Below are 16,726 nucleotides of genomic sequence, written 5' to 3' on the forward strand. Positions count from 1 at the left end.
ATACACAGATATGATTGAACACACATAACATGCTCTGTATTCCCTGCCATCACTCTACCTATTTGCTGAGCTTCTGGGCCTGTATTGCCTCAGGGGGTATAGACAGAGCACTTTTGTGTGAAAGTGAAGAGTCTGGCTGCAAAAAAGCAGTGCTTGCCAGACTTATGGATAAGACTGTGTGCTGGATGGAAGAATATTTTGATCCTAAAAATGGACTTTTCATCATTAAAGTCCATGTTTTATTCCTTAATTCTGTTTCTACACCCATCTGCCTAAAAACTACCCAGAAGTTGTGTTTTTCACTCATCGTTGCTAAACCTGTCAGCTTATTACCTGTTGGTGATCTTGCTTGGGGGAGAGTGAATAAAGGGGGCAGAGCTAAAGCACTGTTTTTCCACCTATCCTCAGCTCTTTGGTTAATAAGGCTAATACCTGGGGATGTTGCAAAGACCTGTCATTTTTAGAAAAACCTTCTGCATTGTTGGAAGTGTACGTGTGTGAAATACAGCTGGGTATGTAGCATGGAGAGGAAAAGAGCACATGGAGGAGGAAGGGAAACGGAGTTAAGTGCCACACATGGAGACCAACAAACTGTAACGATGCAGATTTGGTATGCACTTGCTGATGCCATGAGCATTCCAGGTTAGGCTAGAAGAAATATGAAATATAAAAAATATTTTATACTATTCCTACAATATGAACTTTTCCCTTTAACTTTGAAAACTGCTAATTTGGAAGTGCATACTGGGAAACTTTACATGGAGTGAAGAATTTTGGGCCAGCAGGACATTATAGGGTTACTAAAGTGGCAAGTCTGTTAAAAGCTCTCCATTTTCTGTTATTGTAGAACTTAGCAGAGAGCCCAGATCTACTGTAGATGTGAAAGCTGTTGGCAGGAACAGGACACCTGGATTAAAAGTGGGATTGGAGGGAGTGCTATAGTATGGGCTATGAGAAGGAAGTTGAGCAAGGGTTAAGAAAAGGTTTTCAGGCGTGCAGTGGGAATTCAAAGGAAGACTGCTGGGAGGCAGCTAGGCCCAGTTATGCGAGCCCTTTCTGAAAAGAAGTTGGACTTTGGACAAGAAGCTCAGGAAGATGATCCTCTGATACATGCAGTGAGGAAAGTCCTGTAACGAGAACCGCTCTATGGCCTGGAAATGCCAATTGCGCTTGAGTCATCTTGAACTCTTCTGTGATATAATTGCTTACCTGCTTGGATAAGAGCTGTGACAAGATAACCAGAAATAGAGTGAAGCATGGCTGGGGGTAGTTGAGTTTTTCTAGGATGAATGGTATTTTCAGAGGGGGATGATGTATTTGATGTGTGAAAGGAAACTGAGATAATCAAGAAGACAATATAGGCAATGGCAATATGGTAATATATGCCATCTGTCTACTCTTGCCATCTGATTTTAAATAGTTTTAAAATAAACTCTGTAACAGCGAGCTAGTGCTTGAGCTCATGAGGAAGCCACTGCCTTTTCAGGGTCTATGTTTATGTGTGTACTCAATGCATGCTCTTTGGGGAAAGAAATGGGCCTTTAAGAGCTGAGCTTTATTTCATTCAGTGGCAGCAGGTGGCAGGTTTGCAGCTCTGTTCCTGCTGACAACGATATTCTTCTTGATGATTAAATTGTATTTAATGCATTCTTTGAAGTGAGGCAGAAAATGATATGAGCAGTTCTCAGTGCCCTTTCATGAAAGAACATGTCTCAGCTGGTGGGCTCTCCTCGTTCAGGAGACTGCCTGGGATTGTAATAGCAGCCACATTCACAGTGGGACAAAGAGATGGTGTGACCCAGCTACCAAGCTCCCTTTTAACTTTTTTTTTTTCCCCCCTTTCAACCAGTACTAATGAGGATGGCGTGTGGGAGGGGAAGAGGGGTGTGTGAGTTTATAATCCATGTTATAATCTGGACCCCAGTTAAATACTGTGTTGCAAATAATGTAGGTCAAGATTGACTGAGTGGTTTTATGGGTAGTATTGGACGGGATTAGAAGGCACATCTATTCCTCGTGCTATTGCTATTTGTACAGGTAAAAAAAAAAAAATTGTTCCAAATTAGCAGGAAATGTAGAGACCCTGGACTGGTCTGCTGGGAACATTTTCTCAATCATACATGAAACAGAAACCTCATAAGCACAAAATGCCTTATTTTATAATGTGTCGTGAACAGCCATTCTTGTTGGGAGTCTTGCAGCTAACTCTCTGCTGAGTTTAAAGGCAAAATTTCTCTGGAGGGAAGCAGAGATATGGAGTCTCAGTCTTTGCTCAAAAGGCCTGCTTAGATAAGGGACAAGATATATCCAGGATATGGCACATACCCTGCAAGGGGTCCTGAGATTCTTATAAAATGTGGAAATTGAGAAAGGCAGCATTAACTCCAGCACTGTGTAGTGTGCTGTATGATACATGATATAAAAGGAGATTGCTCAGTAGAAAAATGGCTAGGTGTGCAAGTGTTAAACGGTGACAAAAATTGAGTTTGTGTGTTTTGTGTAAAATGCATCATAGGAAATTTCCATTTAAAAAAACACTAAAAGAAAATGTATTCTTCTCTTTAAAGTTGCTTCAATTTTGAAATCTGTACATTACCTCTATGCCTGTCTTACACTTTTTTCCTAACCAAAGTTTTTAGTGAGCAAAGCAGAGTTGAATATGTGGATAGGAAGAAGAAATGAAAAAGGAACCCCAACAGGTTTCCCTTTTCTGGCAGCAGGAAGAGAAATGGATGATATGAAAACTATTTCTAGTTTCAAAAAAAAGGAAACAAAAGGAAAGTTGGAGAAGGAAGTTTTAATGAAAAGGGTATAAACTCAAAGGCTTTTTTTTCTCCCCCCAAAATAAAGCAGAACTCTTTGACGAGCTATAATATGTATTCGTGTCCAATTTGTTACATCTCATAAGCAATCACTTGTTCTCTTGTTTAGCCGGAGTATGCAAACGTTTGCTTTTGGTACATTCCACCAAGCTTAAGAAAAATGCAGGATGGACCTGAATTTTGGCAGAAGCTACACCAGGTGAGTGTCACATGGACAGTGTTAGCTGTAGTTTACTGATTTATCTGTGTGCCAGATAAGAATGTGAAATAGCCCTTGGCTTTGCTCACCATTAACCTACCAGTAGAATGGGGATTTAATCCTTAAATAGATGTTGGTAGGATTTAAGTTTGTTCTGTGTTTAGACAAGGCTAATTAATTTTTTTCTTAATGTAAGAGATGCAGGCATTTACAAGTATTCAGCTTACTATCAAAGCTGTTAGCAGCTGGCAGAACTGAGAGAAGAAGCATCTTTTGTCTAGACAGATTATTCATCACCTGTTTCAGAAACTTAACGCTGTCCTTGGAACTTGTCTTGTATTATCTATGATAATCTATGATAATGCAAGCGAGGAAGGGCTTAAGAATACAATTCTGATGTTAAACGACCCATAAATGACAACAGGAATACAATGGGAAAAACTTCATTGGTGAACGTTTTGGTAACTCTTTGCCATCCTGGTAGAAAATCATGAACATCTTGAAAAAAGCAGCAGTAAAATTTTGAAGTTACTAGTGGCGAATCAGTAGTTAAGACTTAATTAAGGAGCCAATAGACACTGTGGTATTATGTTTTACTGAATAATCTATTCTGTGAGGAATTGAATTTTATTCATTGTTTGCTCCTCTCTGTAGCAGCTTTGGTGTTCTGCATTTATTTTTTTCCTAGAATTTGGTACTAAAATTTAAAATGGAACATAGATGTGTATACCATATGCATGCTTGTACATGGTATATATACTATGTATACATGCTATACATACTATATATACATGCATACTTCCTATAACGTCTGCTCTCCTTTCAGCAGCTTTCCTTTCACAGGAATTGCTTTCAATTTATGCTGGATGCCGGTGTTCTTAGGAGTGAGGTCTTTCTTAACCCTGTCTGTATTGTTTTGGAAAGTATATTTAACTTTTGCAGTACAAAGCCACAGTGTGGATACAAGGGCTTTGCGTTTACTATGCTTTCACAAAGCATGGATGGGTTATGATCCTTTCATATGGGGCCTCCCTTCCTCTCACTGGAGTGGAAGGCCTGTATGTATATGTATATATAGATACGCACACACACAGAACTGTATAACAGCTCCTCTACCCATGGAGGAGTGAGGATTTGGAAAGAGCAATGGGAAGGCACAGAAGAAATAATGCTGCAACTGCTACGTTTTGATTTATGTATGCTACAGAAGGGACTGAGGAGGGAAGGAACAAAGCACAACGAATGGCTTTGAGCACGTACATTGTGAGTGGCTTATTGAGTTTAACTTGCTGGTTCTTTGCTCTGCTGCTCTATGGTGCTTCCAGTCAGGATGGGGAATAGATGCCTGTCTCTATTTTATGTACTGATATAGATAAACTGACACTGGAAATGCAGATTTCCTAGCCAGTGTTTTGTGGGAGAGAACTTAGAAGGAAAGGAGCTTGTGTGCAATTTCTCCCAAGAACTGAGCACCGCTGCAGATCTCAACCACTCTTTTTATGGGCAAGGTGACATTTTCTTGATTCTTATGCCTCCTCTGATGAAGCACTGAGAAACCCAAAATCCTAAAACATAACCTATTGCCCTCCTCCCCACAAAAGCCCGAAAAAAAAAATCTACCACAAAACAGACCAAAACTCCCTAGCAAAGCAAGGCACTGAATGGCACAAATTTCTCTCCTGGAGGAAACAACAAATGATGATTGTTAATTGCACTGCTTTAGGCACTGCTGGGAAGTTCTTGGACACGACGGAAACGAGCCTGTTACACAACTAAAACATATTATTTCACCTCCCTGATTGTCTACAGGGACAGGTCTGGGGTTACTTTGCTTTTTGGATGCTGAGGGCCAGTTTGGGGCACAACATGTATCAGTGAGCAGATGAGATGACAGCACTGGGTCACAAAAAATAAGACTGACTTAACTTCTCCAGCTAATGTCAATTTGTTCTAACATTGCTGATGCAAACAGCATAGTCATTATATTACATTAATCAGTACAAATATATGGCTGGGCAAGAAGGAATGCATCCTGGTCAGCAAGGTGTAAGTGATAAGATGATGAAGACTGGAGAGGTTGTTGCATTATGCCATTGATGGGCAGATGGGAATGTGTACAGTTTCTTGACTGAAAGTGCTTCCCGAATATTCCCATCATTTCACTAAAATAAGCATTAAAATGCTTTAATTCACAATTTGTCTTTTCACACAACATTTTAACATCACAGTTATTGTGTTTATCTAGAAATCAATCTTCCTTTTTGTTGACCTGCGTATCTGACAATAATTAAGGAAATGTATGTCTTAAAAATCCCTTGAGCAAGTAACTGGTTTTATTCAGCTGCTTATTCAGCAATATTGTTCAGAATAACATGCTGTCTTCTAAGGTTAGTTATGTGAGTTTTAGTGCTGGTGAAAGTTGATAAGCAGACGGCTCTGATCTCAAGTCCTCAGCTTCGTGAGGAATTTGCATAGTCCTATGCAAGATAACCCTGAAGGTTTTCTGCTGTACTAGCTCTTCTCCAGCATCCATGGCCCACTTTATGTGGAAATGTGTCAGGGCTGACTGGATCGCAGCGTGATACCTGATTCTGATGTCAGTCTTCCAGCTGTCCTACATAAACTGTGTGTCTCAAGCTTTTTATTTTTTTTGTGGTAGGCTGTTTGTTTCTTTGTTTTAAATTCTGGGGCTGTGGACTTCAGGTATAAAATTTGCCCTTTTCAGAGTCTCCAACATGCAAACCAGAAAGGTGATAGGAAAGAGTGGCCTGAAGGATTTGGGACAGCTACTAGCTGGTCATTTGACTCATCACCTGAACACTTTAGGGAAAGAGAAACAACGTGGTGGTGGGGAAGTAAAGAACAGCATAAATGGTGCATTACTCCCTTACCCAGTGAAACTGGGAATTCTGTGCACATCCACAGTCTTAAAACACTTTCATCTTTTGGGATTACAGCAGGAATTGGCTGTGTAGTGAAACTATAGACAGTATAGCAAGGCTTTGGATGCAGTTGAGTGGTCCAAGATAGTCCACGCCCTGAACATTTTGCAGTACACTGAGGGCATAGCAGATGGCATAACCCGTAAAGGAACCGGCGATGGTTTTCAGTGACATTCTTCACAAGTAAGTGAAGAGGGATTTCTTCTTGTAGAAACCATACAAATGGGCACTCTGTGGTAATTGGGGAGCTGCTGTTGCATTCAACTAGAAACATTTGTAAGTGGTGTTATTTTGTCATTGGAAACTGGGGGCAGTTGTCTCTGACCTGGAACCGACATAATTGACGGGATGAAGGAACAATTGCTTTGCTAGTACTGCATGTGCCCCCTAGTGGTATTTTTGCTCCTCTTCCTCTTGTGACACACCAGATTTACTTTGTTTACTGCTGAGGATGGTCAGTATGTCGCAGGGTCACAGTGAGAAAAGTGTAACTGAAAATTACAAGCCAGAAATGGAAGTGAGGGAGGAAGTAAATTTAAGCCCAGACCATTTCAATTTTCATTTTTTTTCCCCCATAACTACAAATATCTATGCATATTCTTTCTTGTAACAATCTTCTCTTTAGAAAAGTCAGCTTTCTCAGCTTATGCTGAAGTGTCTCCAGATGATGCAGAATCAGCTGATCGTTGGTAATACTTCTCTGGAAAGCCTCCTGGCATCACAGAGGGTGCTAGGGCACAAGGAAGGGTTTGGAGGGATGCATCTGGAACTATTGCCATCCTGTTGCTAACCCAGCCAGCCAGCCAGCCATGCCTTGTGCATTCTGGATCAGCTTGTAGTCTGCTCAAACTCAGTGTGGTCTAGAAGACTAAGGGGGAGACACAGAAGTAACCATCTTCAACAGAGCCCTCCTTCTGCGGGGAGCCCAGTTTTGCTGAAGGATCCTGGAGTGTAACTGTAGGTAGACTACTGCATATTGAATACTGCTCAGTAAAGAAGGCTAGAGGTATATTGCTAAGTACCACTTCAGACCTCAAAATTGGGGTTAAAAAAGTGTCAGTAGGTTCCTGGTAGGTCTTTTTTGCTTTACTAGACTTTGCCTGGTCTGTAGTTCTAAACAACATATGTGGGAGTATCAGATTTCCAATGGTTCAGTAAAGCTTTTATACACAGTTGTTAGTTCCAGTTACTCAAAATTCTAGCATCTCAGTCTCAGACTCTACTTGTGTGGTGTGTTTGGGGTTTTTTGTTTTGTTTTGTTTGCTTCCTGCCCTTTTGTGGATTTTTGGCCAAATAATACAAAATTTATTGGCTGTATTAGAAGGCTCAGGATACAATTTCGTACTAAAGCCTGTATAGCTTAGAATGCCATTTTTGCCCCTCCCCTCTCCCCCTTAGTAGAAGGTAACCTTATTCCTGCCTTTCCCCCCCCCACTTAAGAATATAACTGTCTGCTCTCTGAAGGCATATTTGTAAAATAGCCTGTCATGCTGACTGGTGTTGTGATACATTTATATAATGAGAGGTTTCATATCAAAGCAGAAATGTAAGGAGGTTGAAGTGGTGTTGCCTTGGCAACCTCTGAATCTTGTGGTCTTTGTGGTATAAATCAAACACTAATCAAGGACCTGATTCAATATTCTTTATGTATTCAAAATACCTATTGACTACGGTACGAGGTTTGAATGGGAAGGGAAAACAAGACTTCCAATTGGTTATATTAATAATGCTTGCCCTCTATATTTTGGAAGAACAAGAGAAAAATGACATAGGTTATGACCACAACATTAAATGCAGTGAGCCCAGGTTTATGCACAAGAAAGGTCCCCAACATGTCACTGCAAGTGTATTTCCACTTGGGATTTGTGTGCAAAATGTTGTTACTTGAATGCCTGGCATCCTTGTGTACTATACTTTGATTTTTTCTTACACTTGAACAAGAAAACAATTAAACAATATTTTAATGCATGTGTTTGAAGAGTAATGGTAGAGACCTGTTTCTGTGAACTTTGCTTACATGAGTAATTTTTACGGTAACAAGTAGCCTACTGACTCTAGCATCTGTCTCTGTGTGACACGAGTTTCTGTGGAGGGCCACATCAAATGACAGGAAAATCAATGGTAAGATTTACACAGAAGTGTATGGGAGTTAGATTGGCTAAATCATTGTGACTGACAGATCTGGAGCTGTTCATCAGTCTTTTGTGAATACTGTATGTTGATCTAGTTGTTTCTGATCCCATGTGCTTTCTTGTTGCATTGAAATAATGTGATCATGTAGAAATTCATTTGGAAAAGAATAGAAGGAAAAAGAGTGGGTCTAGCTCTGGGGTTTTTTTGCCAGCATATGAGGATTGTTAAGAGATTGTGCCAACCCTTCACCTCTTTGCTTGCTCTTAAAGCAACCTACAAATCTGTTGTGGACTTCAAGAAACAAAAATCTAGAAATGGAAGAGATTACTTTGGCAGGTCTAAAAGAAAGACCTTCCAGGAGGATGGATTGTCATTTCAGCAAATAGGAGGGGGACCTCCAAAGGTGTTGTCTGAAGAAATTTGGTTTGTCAGGGAAATCCTGAGTCAATAGAAGCTCCAGATTCATTCTATATAACTTGAGGCAGTTACCCAAGGAAGCTACTTGAGGAGTTGGCACAGTTTCCCTCCATCTTTAACAAGGAGAAGGGGAACTCTCAGATCATGACTTACCAACCTACAGTCAGAAGCACCCTTGGGAAAGACTTGTCAGTCTTCATTATTCAGGAGGGGAAACTTAGGGATGCCAGGATCCTAGCTCGGCTGCTTTAGTTCATAAACACAAGTAAGAAGAACCCAACATTAAATCCTCAGCATGCTGTGTGCTGTTTTAGTCCTCTATTTTACAGGCTCCTGGAGGGAAGAGCTGCAAAATCTCCCCCTAATTCAATGGGCCCAGCTGAATTCCCAGTATTGTGTTCAAGAGGGGCAGAAATGCAGAATTCTTGGAGAGGTGAGAGCAGAACGCCCAGTGGAGGCAGGGCTGCAGGCAAGGACCTTAGGGGAGAGAGGCACAATGAGCCCTGAAACCACAAAATGAGTAATACAATAATAACCAGGACTTATGTTGTAGTGTGACCGTTCCTCAGCAGAGGACGGTGCTCAGAAATTTAATAATAAAATAAGCAGTCACTTGTTAGAGTAACAACATCTCTTATTTTGCAACTAACAGTACATAATATACAGCAGCAGATGAATAAAATCTCTGTAGTTTAGCTGCATATAAATGACTTATTGTTAAGAAGAGAGATCTGAGCTCTGATAAATGAGAAGGAACAGTACAGTGTAATATAATAGCAGAGAGAAATTATAGCAGTGTTTCAGTACCTTGTTAATGAGGGATTTGCACACTTCCCCTTTTAATATGTTTTTTCTGCAGTTTTATATAACTCATGAGTACAAAAGTGACTGTAGCTGTTAATTAAAGAAGGTATTTAGCATGACTTTCTTTTAAATGTCTCCTCCATAGATTTGAGTTGTAAGAACACAAAAATAACATGCCTTTTAAAAAAATTTGTTAATTCAAAATAGAATACTTTGGTTTCTGACTGCCTATCTGCATGTAACTGGAATGTATGTCTTTGTTCTCTGTTATATTTATTCTTGCATGAGTACTGAAGTAGTAGTGCTAGACTAAGGGGCCAAATTCAAGTCTCCATCAGAAGTAGGGATCAAAGCATTTTACCTTGACGGTGTCCATCTCGCCTTAGCATTAGACCCAGGTGCTAGCAATACTTCAGTATATATTTTACATTGGTGGGGTTGTACACCTGCTTAACTTTTGGCCATGCATGATGGTTTGTGAGACAGATCTGATCTCACACTTGCTCTTTCATGAGATGACTGGCATATCAGATGTGTATGGGAATAGAAAGGAGGTATATTTGTATGACTGTATTGTAACCTACAGTAGATGTAATAAGACAAGGCAAAGATGTGAACTGCTTCCAGACCATGCTTTCTATAATAGTCCTAAGTGATATTTTAGTAATTCATGATATGGCAATTGTAGAGATTTCTGTTCTAGCTCTCTGCTTTGCCCCTCTTCCAGACTGGCTTTTCAGGAGTGGGTAGTACCAGTTGGGCTCCAGTTAAAAGCAGTCCTATTTATGCAGAAATCTTTACTTTTTTTAGGTTGGTGGTACTGTTTCAACTGAGGCAAATAGGCAAGAATCAACATCACTAAATAACCTTCCACTTCATTTTAACCATCTAAGTTCTGTCTTTTGGATAGTTGACTATTTCTGTTCTACCCCTCAGTCCCTTCCCAGACTTGTAATATCAGGTGATATCTTGAACTGACGATGTTTACCTCCCATCCAGCAATGATAACACATCTGGCAGCAAAACATCTCTATTGTAAGAGCACTGTTACACAGCTGCTAAAACTGCCCCTCAATTCTTGGAGCAAAGAGAAGAAACCCAAATGGTTTTGCTGCTGTATGGTTTACTAGTTGAGAGTGCAGGGCAACTTTTGTCAGAGACTTAACATTGAGCTGTGCATGTTCAAGGCCCACTGGGGACTGAGGTCTATTGATCCCTAGTGCTCAGCCTACAGAAACAATCGAAGCTGTGGGGAGGGAGTCTGCTGCAGCTCCATGTGTTGCATTCAGGCTGAACAAGGATTTCATCTTCTCTGAGCCACCTGCAGAGCAAGATTGCTCAGATCTCCAGAGTCACGCTAGTTGTTTCTTGCTTGAAATCTTTTTAAGGATAATGGAGGGTCCAATCATTTCTCCATGTGGTAATACACATAATGGCATGAAATGAAGCTGAGGGGGACAGACAAAGTGGAGAAAAATAACGTGAGGAAATAAAATCATGAGAGACTGACAGATTCAAAGTAAAGGACCAAACCTTCCAGAGAGATCAATGTAAGACGTATTTTCATCACAGTATGTAATGCTCTGTGAAGGTACCTTAGCTAGCTCAGGTACTAGGAGTGGTATGGCCACATGTAAGTATGGTACTTAATTCAGGTTAAAAACTATCTCACAAGGACTAGTTAGTTAACATGACTGTTCTTTCAGGACCCAAGCAAATCACCTACGATAGTGGGGTATGTTTTGTGTGGATGTACTCCCTTCTTACAGAGGAAGCATAGGTTCCACTTGTCCAATGTCTTAAAAATTTTGCATACTGCCTCGCTAAAACCTGCAGGTCATTCTAGCTTTCAGTTCAGATATAGAAAACAAACCAAGCTGATTTCAAACCTTTGCATTGTTAAAAGCTTCACACATAATAAATCTTTCTGTTTACATATAGGAAGAACCTAAAAAGTCTTATTTTCTAATTGAAAGAGCACAGAAACAAAGGCTGTGGGGATTCAGTGGGACTGCATTCTCTACTTTATTGCCACAGATTCAATTGACTAAAGGGTGCTTAAGCACTGCCTAAGCACTTCTTGCTATTTCTGTGTGAGCAAAGACAGCACTACTTAATTTGTATGGCTTTCAAATAGACACAACATGTTACCCAGAGCAGTGGACATTTTACATCCATTGTTACGAGTCTCACAGATTGTAGGACCAAGAGGGTAAAACTAAACCCCATTTCTTTCCCAGAAAAGTGAATTTTTTGGGGGATTAAGTGGAAGTGGCACACTTCATATAAATTAAGTAGGCAGTTGGTGACATGCCTCAGAAAATTGTTCTCTATGTGTTTGTGAAGAATTGAAAGAGTAAGATATCGAAGTGCTCCTAATTTGGAGATAATGGTCATCTTGATTAAAGGGTTATACTACGGTAAAACTGAAGCATTGGAATGGTATATCCTACTATGAATGACCAAGGTAGAAAAGAAAAATAATGATCATTGCTGTGAATACAGGAACAAAGAATAATTTAACATTTTCTGTTATTATTAGCCTGTCCTTATGCTGATAGACAAAAACAACTAATGTGAAAACTAAGTCAACTCTGACATTTTTTTAAAAGCAAGCATTAAACTATTTTCAGAGTATAGGAAGCCGAAAGGAATTTACATTGAATCTGTCCCACTAGTGAACCCTTGTTACAAATTTTTGAAAGGCAGGTAAATTAATGATGAATTATCAATATTTTACAGATAAAGAAAATAAGGAAAAAAAGGCATGGATGTAAGAGTTTATCAACTGTTTTTGCATTCAGAGCACTTCAACATGTCATCCTTATTTGTACCTGTCGTCATTTCCCAATAGCATAATAAAAATAAGCACTTCTTACTTGGAGTCATGTTACCACACAGAATAGTATTGCATTTTTGTTTATTACTGCTATAGAAATGAAAAATTTTGTATTTTGTAATGCAACACTGTGAGACTTTTTAGAATTGTTCATATGCGCTTTTTGAATGTAAATGTGTGTGTGCGCTCATGCATACACATGTATATGATTATGTGTTTACATGTTGGGATCATGTAAAAGAAAATTATTCTTGAGAAGGGAGAGGATGGAATAAGGCATAGTATTACTGAAGTAACTAGATTCTTAGAAAAACTTAACAGAATCACAGAACAACTGAGGTTGCAAGAGACCTCTGGAGGTCTTGTCCGAGTCCCCTGCTCAAGCAGGGACACCTAGAGCCAGTTGCCCAGGACCATGTCCAGGTGGCTTTTGAATATCTCCAAGGATGGAGACGCTATAACCTCCCTGGGCAGCCTGTGCCAGTGCTCAGTCACCCTCACAGTGAAAAAGTGCTTCCTGATGTTCAAAGGGAACCTCCAGTCTGTCAGTTTGTGCGCATTGCCTCTTGTCCTGTCACTGGGCACCAGTGAAAAGAGCCTGGGTCTGTCTTCTTTGCACTCTCCCTTCAGGTGTTTCTGTACATTGATAAGATGCCCCCCCAAGCCTTCTCTTCTCTAGGCTGAACAGTCCCAGCTCTCTCAGCCTTTCCTCATAGGAGAGATGCTTCAGTCCCTTAATAGTTTTCATGGCCCTTCACTGCACTCTCTCCAATATGTCCATGTCTCTCTTGTACTGAGGAGCCCAGAACTGGACACAGTACTCCAGGTGTGGCCTCACCAGTGCTGAGTAAAGGGAAAGGATCACCTCCTTTGACCTGCTGGCAGCGGTTTCCCTAACGCAGCCCAGGCTACACTAGTCCTTTTTTTGCTCCAAGGATGCGTTGCTGGCTCATGTTCAACTTGGTGTCCACCAGGCCCCCTACATCCTTTTCTGCCAAGCTGCTTTCCAGCTGGGTGGCCCCCAGCATCTATTGGTGCATGGGGTTGTTCCTCCCCAGGTGCAGGATTTGGCATTTCCCTCTGAACTTCATGAGGTTCTTGTCAGCCCAGTTCTACAGTCTGTTTTGTCTGCATGTTCCAGTTTCTCTTAAACATGGTCAATGTTTTTGCTATCTTAATAGTCTTTGGCTACTTTTAGGGAAAAAAATAAACCAAGCCCACAACCCTACAAAAGCAAACACAACCTTATTCCTTGCAAATCTATGCTTTCCAAGAAATGGTGACCTCTAAATCTATGGTTTATTCTTTGACAAAAATAAAGTATGCATTCTTAACCTATTTACAGTCTAATATTTTCCATTCTGAGCTATGGCAAATTGCTATACTCTTGATGTATTTTGTTGGTTTCAGCTAGTGCATCCAGATTCCTGATGACATAGTGCTTGTTTGCCCAAACAACATGTATTTTCTTCTGCTTAAATGGGGCTAATTACTCTTCCTTTCTTTTGCTTCATTTCAGAGTTAGAACGTATTGACTAATATTTTAAATGGCCTTTTGTGCCTGCCTGTGAAGAGAACTGCTTTTAATAAGAAAGCAGAGTTTTAAGACACTCAACACAGTTAATTTAGTTCTAGTTGACCCTATTGACTGTGTTCTTATAGAGCAGCACAGTGCTCCTGCATATCTGTGCACCCCTTCATTATGCTCTCTCGGTGCCATATGCACATTAATAACCAACGATGGAAGAAAAAAAAGTTTGAGTTACAGGCTGAACTCCAAACTACAGCTTTTCTGAAAGTGTCATAGATCATGTTTAATAGCCTGTGGATCAAAATGAAACCCAATATACATCACAGGGGAACTCAATAATTGAAGCATCCCAGGAATGTCTAAGTACTGGAGTCTTGGGGTCACTAGAAGCTTCGTTCTGTGCTCAGTTTTTACCTGAATAAAAGCTGTCTCCTCCCCGCATCATCTTTTCTTTTTGTAACAAATGGTAATCATATTTTAATGCACTGACTTAAATTATTTTATCTGGCATTTGGGGGAAAAATGAACTCCCTTTTCTTCCCCTTCCACCTCCTAATTTTCTGTGAAATGAGAAAAACAGTCATTCAGAGGTATTAGCATTTCAGAGTGTCTCCAGTACACTCGACTCATGGCTGTCTCCTCTCTGTGCTGGGTGTCTACAGAACGGTCCCACAGGGGCACTGAACATGTTCTCTGGGTCTGTGAAGCTGGTCTGCACGCCAGCTCTGAATTTACTCCTTTCATATGAGAAGTCCTGAGGGCTCTCGAAAGGATTCTAACTGGTCCCTAGGTGATGAGAATGCAATAATTTGCAACCCTGGGGCTGCACAGGTGGTATTGTGTGGGTATGGGGAGGATGTATAGTCTTGTCTCAGGAAAACAGCAGTCACAGAAGGGTTTTGTGGACTTGGTGCTCTGTGATTTGTGCAGGGGATAAATTCTATTCCTATATGAAGGTGGTGGAAGGAAGGTTGGCTTCTACAGCATCTTACTGACAGAAAAAAAACTTGGAACAAAACTGTAGGAAGCCTGGCCAAATTAAGACCCTTGGGCCTTTCTTGAGTTGTGATCGCAGGGCTCCTGTGCCAGGGCTGCATCATGTGATTGTAGCAGAACTGGGCTGCTGCAGGGCATGCTGGCTAATCCGGAGCCCTCGGGGTTGGAGGTAGCGAGGCAGCCATGCAGCCTGTTATCAGTCCCATCTCATGGTGGGCAATGATGCTCCTTGAGGACCATCATTGTTTCACCACATTGTTTCACCTTGTGCCTGTAAGCTGCTCCTAGAGCTGCCCTTCCTGCAGCTGTCCAAGCTGTAGCTCCCTATCCCTGTGAGGATTTTGGTATGCAGTTCAGAGGACTGGGAGTTTTGTCTTTTCTGTTATGCAGTGGGAGTTTGAACTGAATGGGGTTGATGACTGAAGAATGCAAATGAGGGAATAATAGATGATTTTTAGGTGAGCACTTGCAGTGAACATTTTAGGGTGCACTAGGGATTGATGAGGTGACTGCCCAGCAGAGCCACTGGCTTGATACACGATGGTTATATATATTCCTTAACCTTACTAATAATTGATATTTCAATGCTGAAGGATATGTGTAGGATAAAAGTAATGTCTGCCCCTCCCATAGGTCCTTTGCATAGGACTCATTGAGAGTGAAAGCAAAGAACATGGCCAAACAAAAATATTTTCAGCAGTTGTTTAATTGTTAGTGCATGATTTTTCTTGCTTTTGCACACGGCAAAACTGCAATGTGAAATGGAAGTCACCGCTTCTTGGTTGGCACCTTTTTAAGTTCAGCCTCTCCCTCTGCAAGGGTGTGGTAACAGGAGCTTCTCCAAATGCTTTAAATATCTTATAAAGGTACTTGAATATCAGAAATTGTCATTTAGCCCACCTGCAGTCTCATGAATGAATAATGAGTGCTAGTGTGGTCTGCTGGTAGCGGCTTTTTAAATGAACATTTTCTACACTACACAGTAAAGTTTCCTCCAGTTACAAATCTTTCTGGTGGCATTGTGACCATTCTGCCCTGCCAGCTGGTACCTGCTGTGGTTTCTGAATGAACCAAGTGTTTTCTAGCATTCTATTGGTTTTGACATGTTTAATAAATAATAGCAATGAATCGGCTGTAGTGCAGTAACAGTGATTGCAGGATAAATAGCACAGTGATTTTTTTTGGTCATTTTATAGGGAATTGGACAGAAGGAAAATAAAATCTTTGAGTTTCACCCTTAATTAATGGACCCCTACAGCATGAGTTACTATGTATTTGGTGGAAAACAAGATAAGGTATCTTTCTGCCTTATCAGCTGTAAAACAGAAGCTGCTTAACAGTGTAAGCCTTTATTTTACCTCACGGGAAAGGTAAACTTCCACTGTAGTCTGAAACATGGGTGACAATTTCAACACTGGCTTAACCTATCTGGGGAAATATTTCATGGTATCCATTATATCAGGGATAAGTGGGGAATTCCCATGTTGGGTGAAGTTGAAAGGATGTGGGCACTTGGGCACATGCAGCATTTCTAGAAAAGAATGACAAACGTACCTTGGTTACAAATACTTGATCAAAGAATTTTTTAGTGGTTGTTTTAAGGTATGAATGAAACATTTATGGCTTTACGCTTCTGCTTATGTTGGACAGCTTATGTAGATTTTGTGTAAGAGCGGTAGTGCATGGAATTGTCCTTACTTTGTTCCTGGTAGTCCAAAAGATGCGTTTTTTTGGGCACCAGAATAGGAGTGCAAGTACCACAGAAGAAAGCATGCTCTCTGCCAAAAAAGAGCAATGAAGCTGTTGTACTTTCCCTGCCATTCCCCTCTTTCTCTGCCCTTTCCTGCCGCTTCCTGCAGCAGCAGCTCTTTACCAGTACAGTGTTTGTGCTCTTACTCTCTGAACAGACCAGGTGTGCTGGGAGAGATGTGTCTGGACAGGGGATGCAGTTCCTCTCCCCTTTCCCTCTTTTGGGCAGACCAGATGAGCCAGCTGCGATCAGTCCAGGCATCAGCTGGCTTTACCTTTTTTCCCTTGAAAGTA

The 16,726-nt window shown here is 40.8% G+C and overlaps 1 protein-coding gene across 1 annotated transcript in view; it reads left to right on the forward strand.

The window, feature by feature from the left end:
• GADL1 (glutamate decarboxylase like 1) overlaps window positions 1-16,726 on the forward strand; it is a 75,082-nt gene that overhangs the window by 36,722 nt on the left and 21,634 nt on the right. The window contains exon 14 of the mRNA XM_050891398.1: window positions 2,932-3,021. Within this exon, the coding sequence (XP_050747355.1) occupies window positions 2,932-3,021 (90 nt within the window). The remainder of the gene's footprint in view (window positions 1-2,931; window positions 3,022-16,726) is intronic.

Source organism: Gymnogyps californianus, chromosome 2 (genome assembly GCF_018139145.2).
Source record: "Gymnogyps californianus isolate 813 chromosome 2, ASM1813914v2, whole genome shotgun sequence".
Taxonomy (NCBI): Eukaryota; Metazoa; Chordata; class Aves; order Accipitriformes; family Cathartidae; genus Gymnogyps; species Gymnogyps californianus.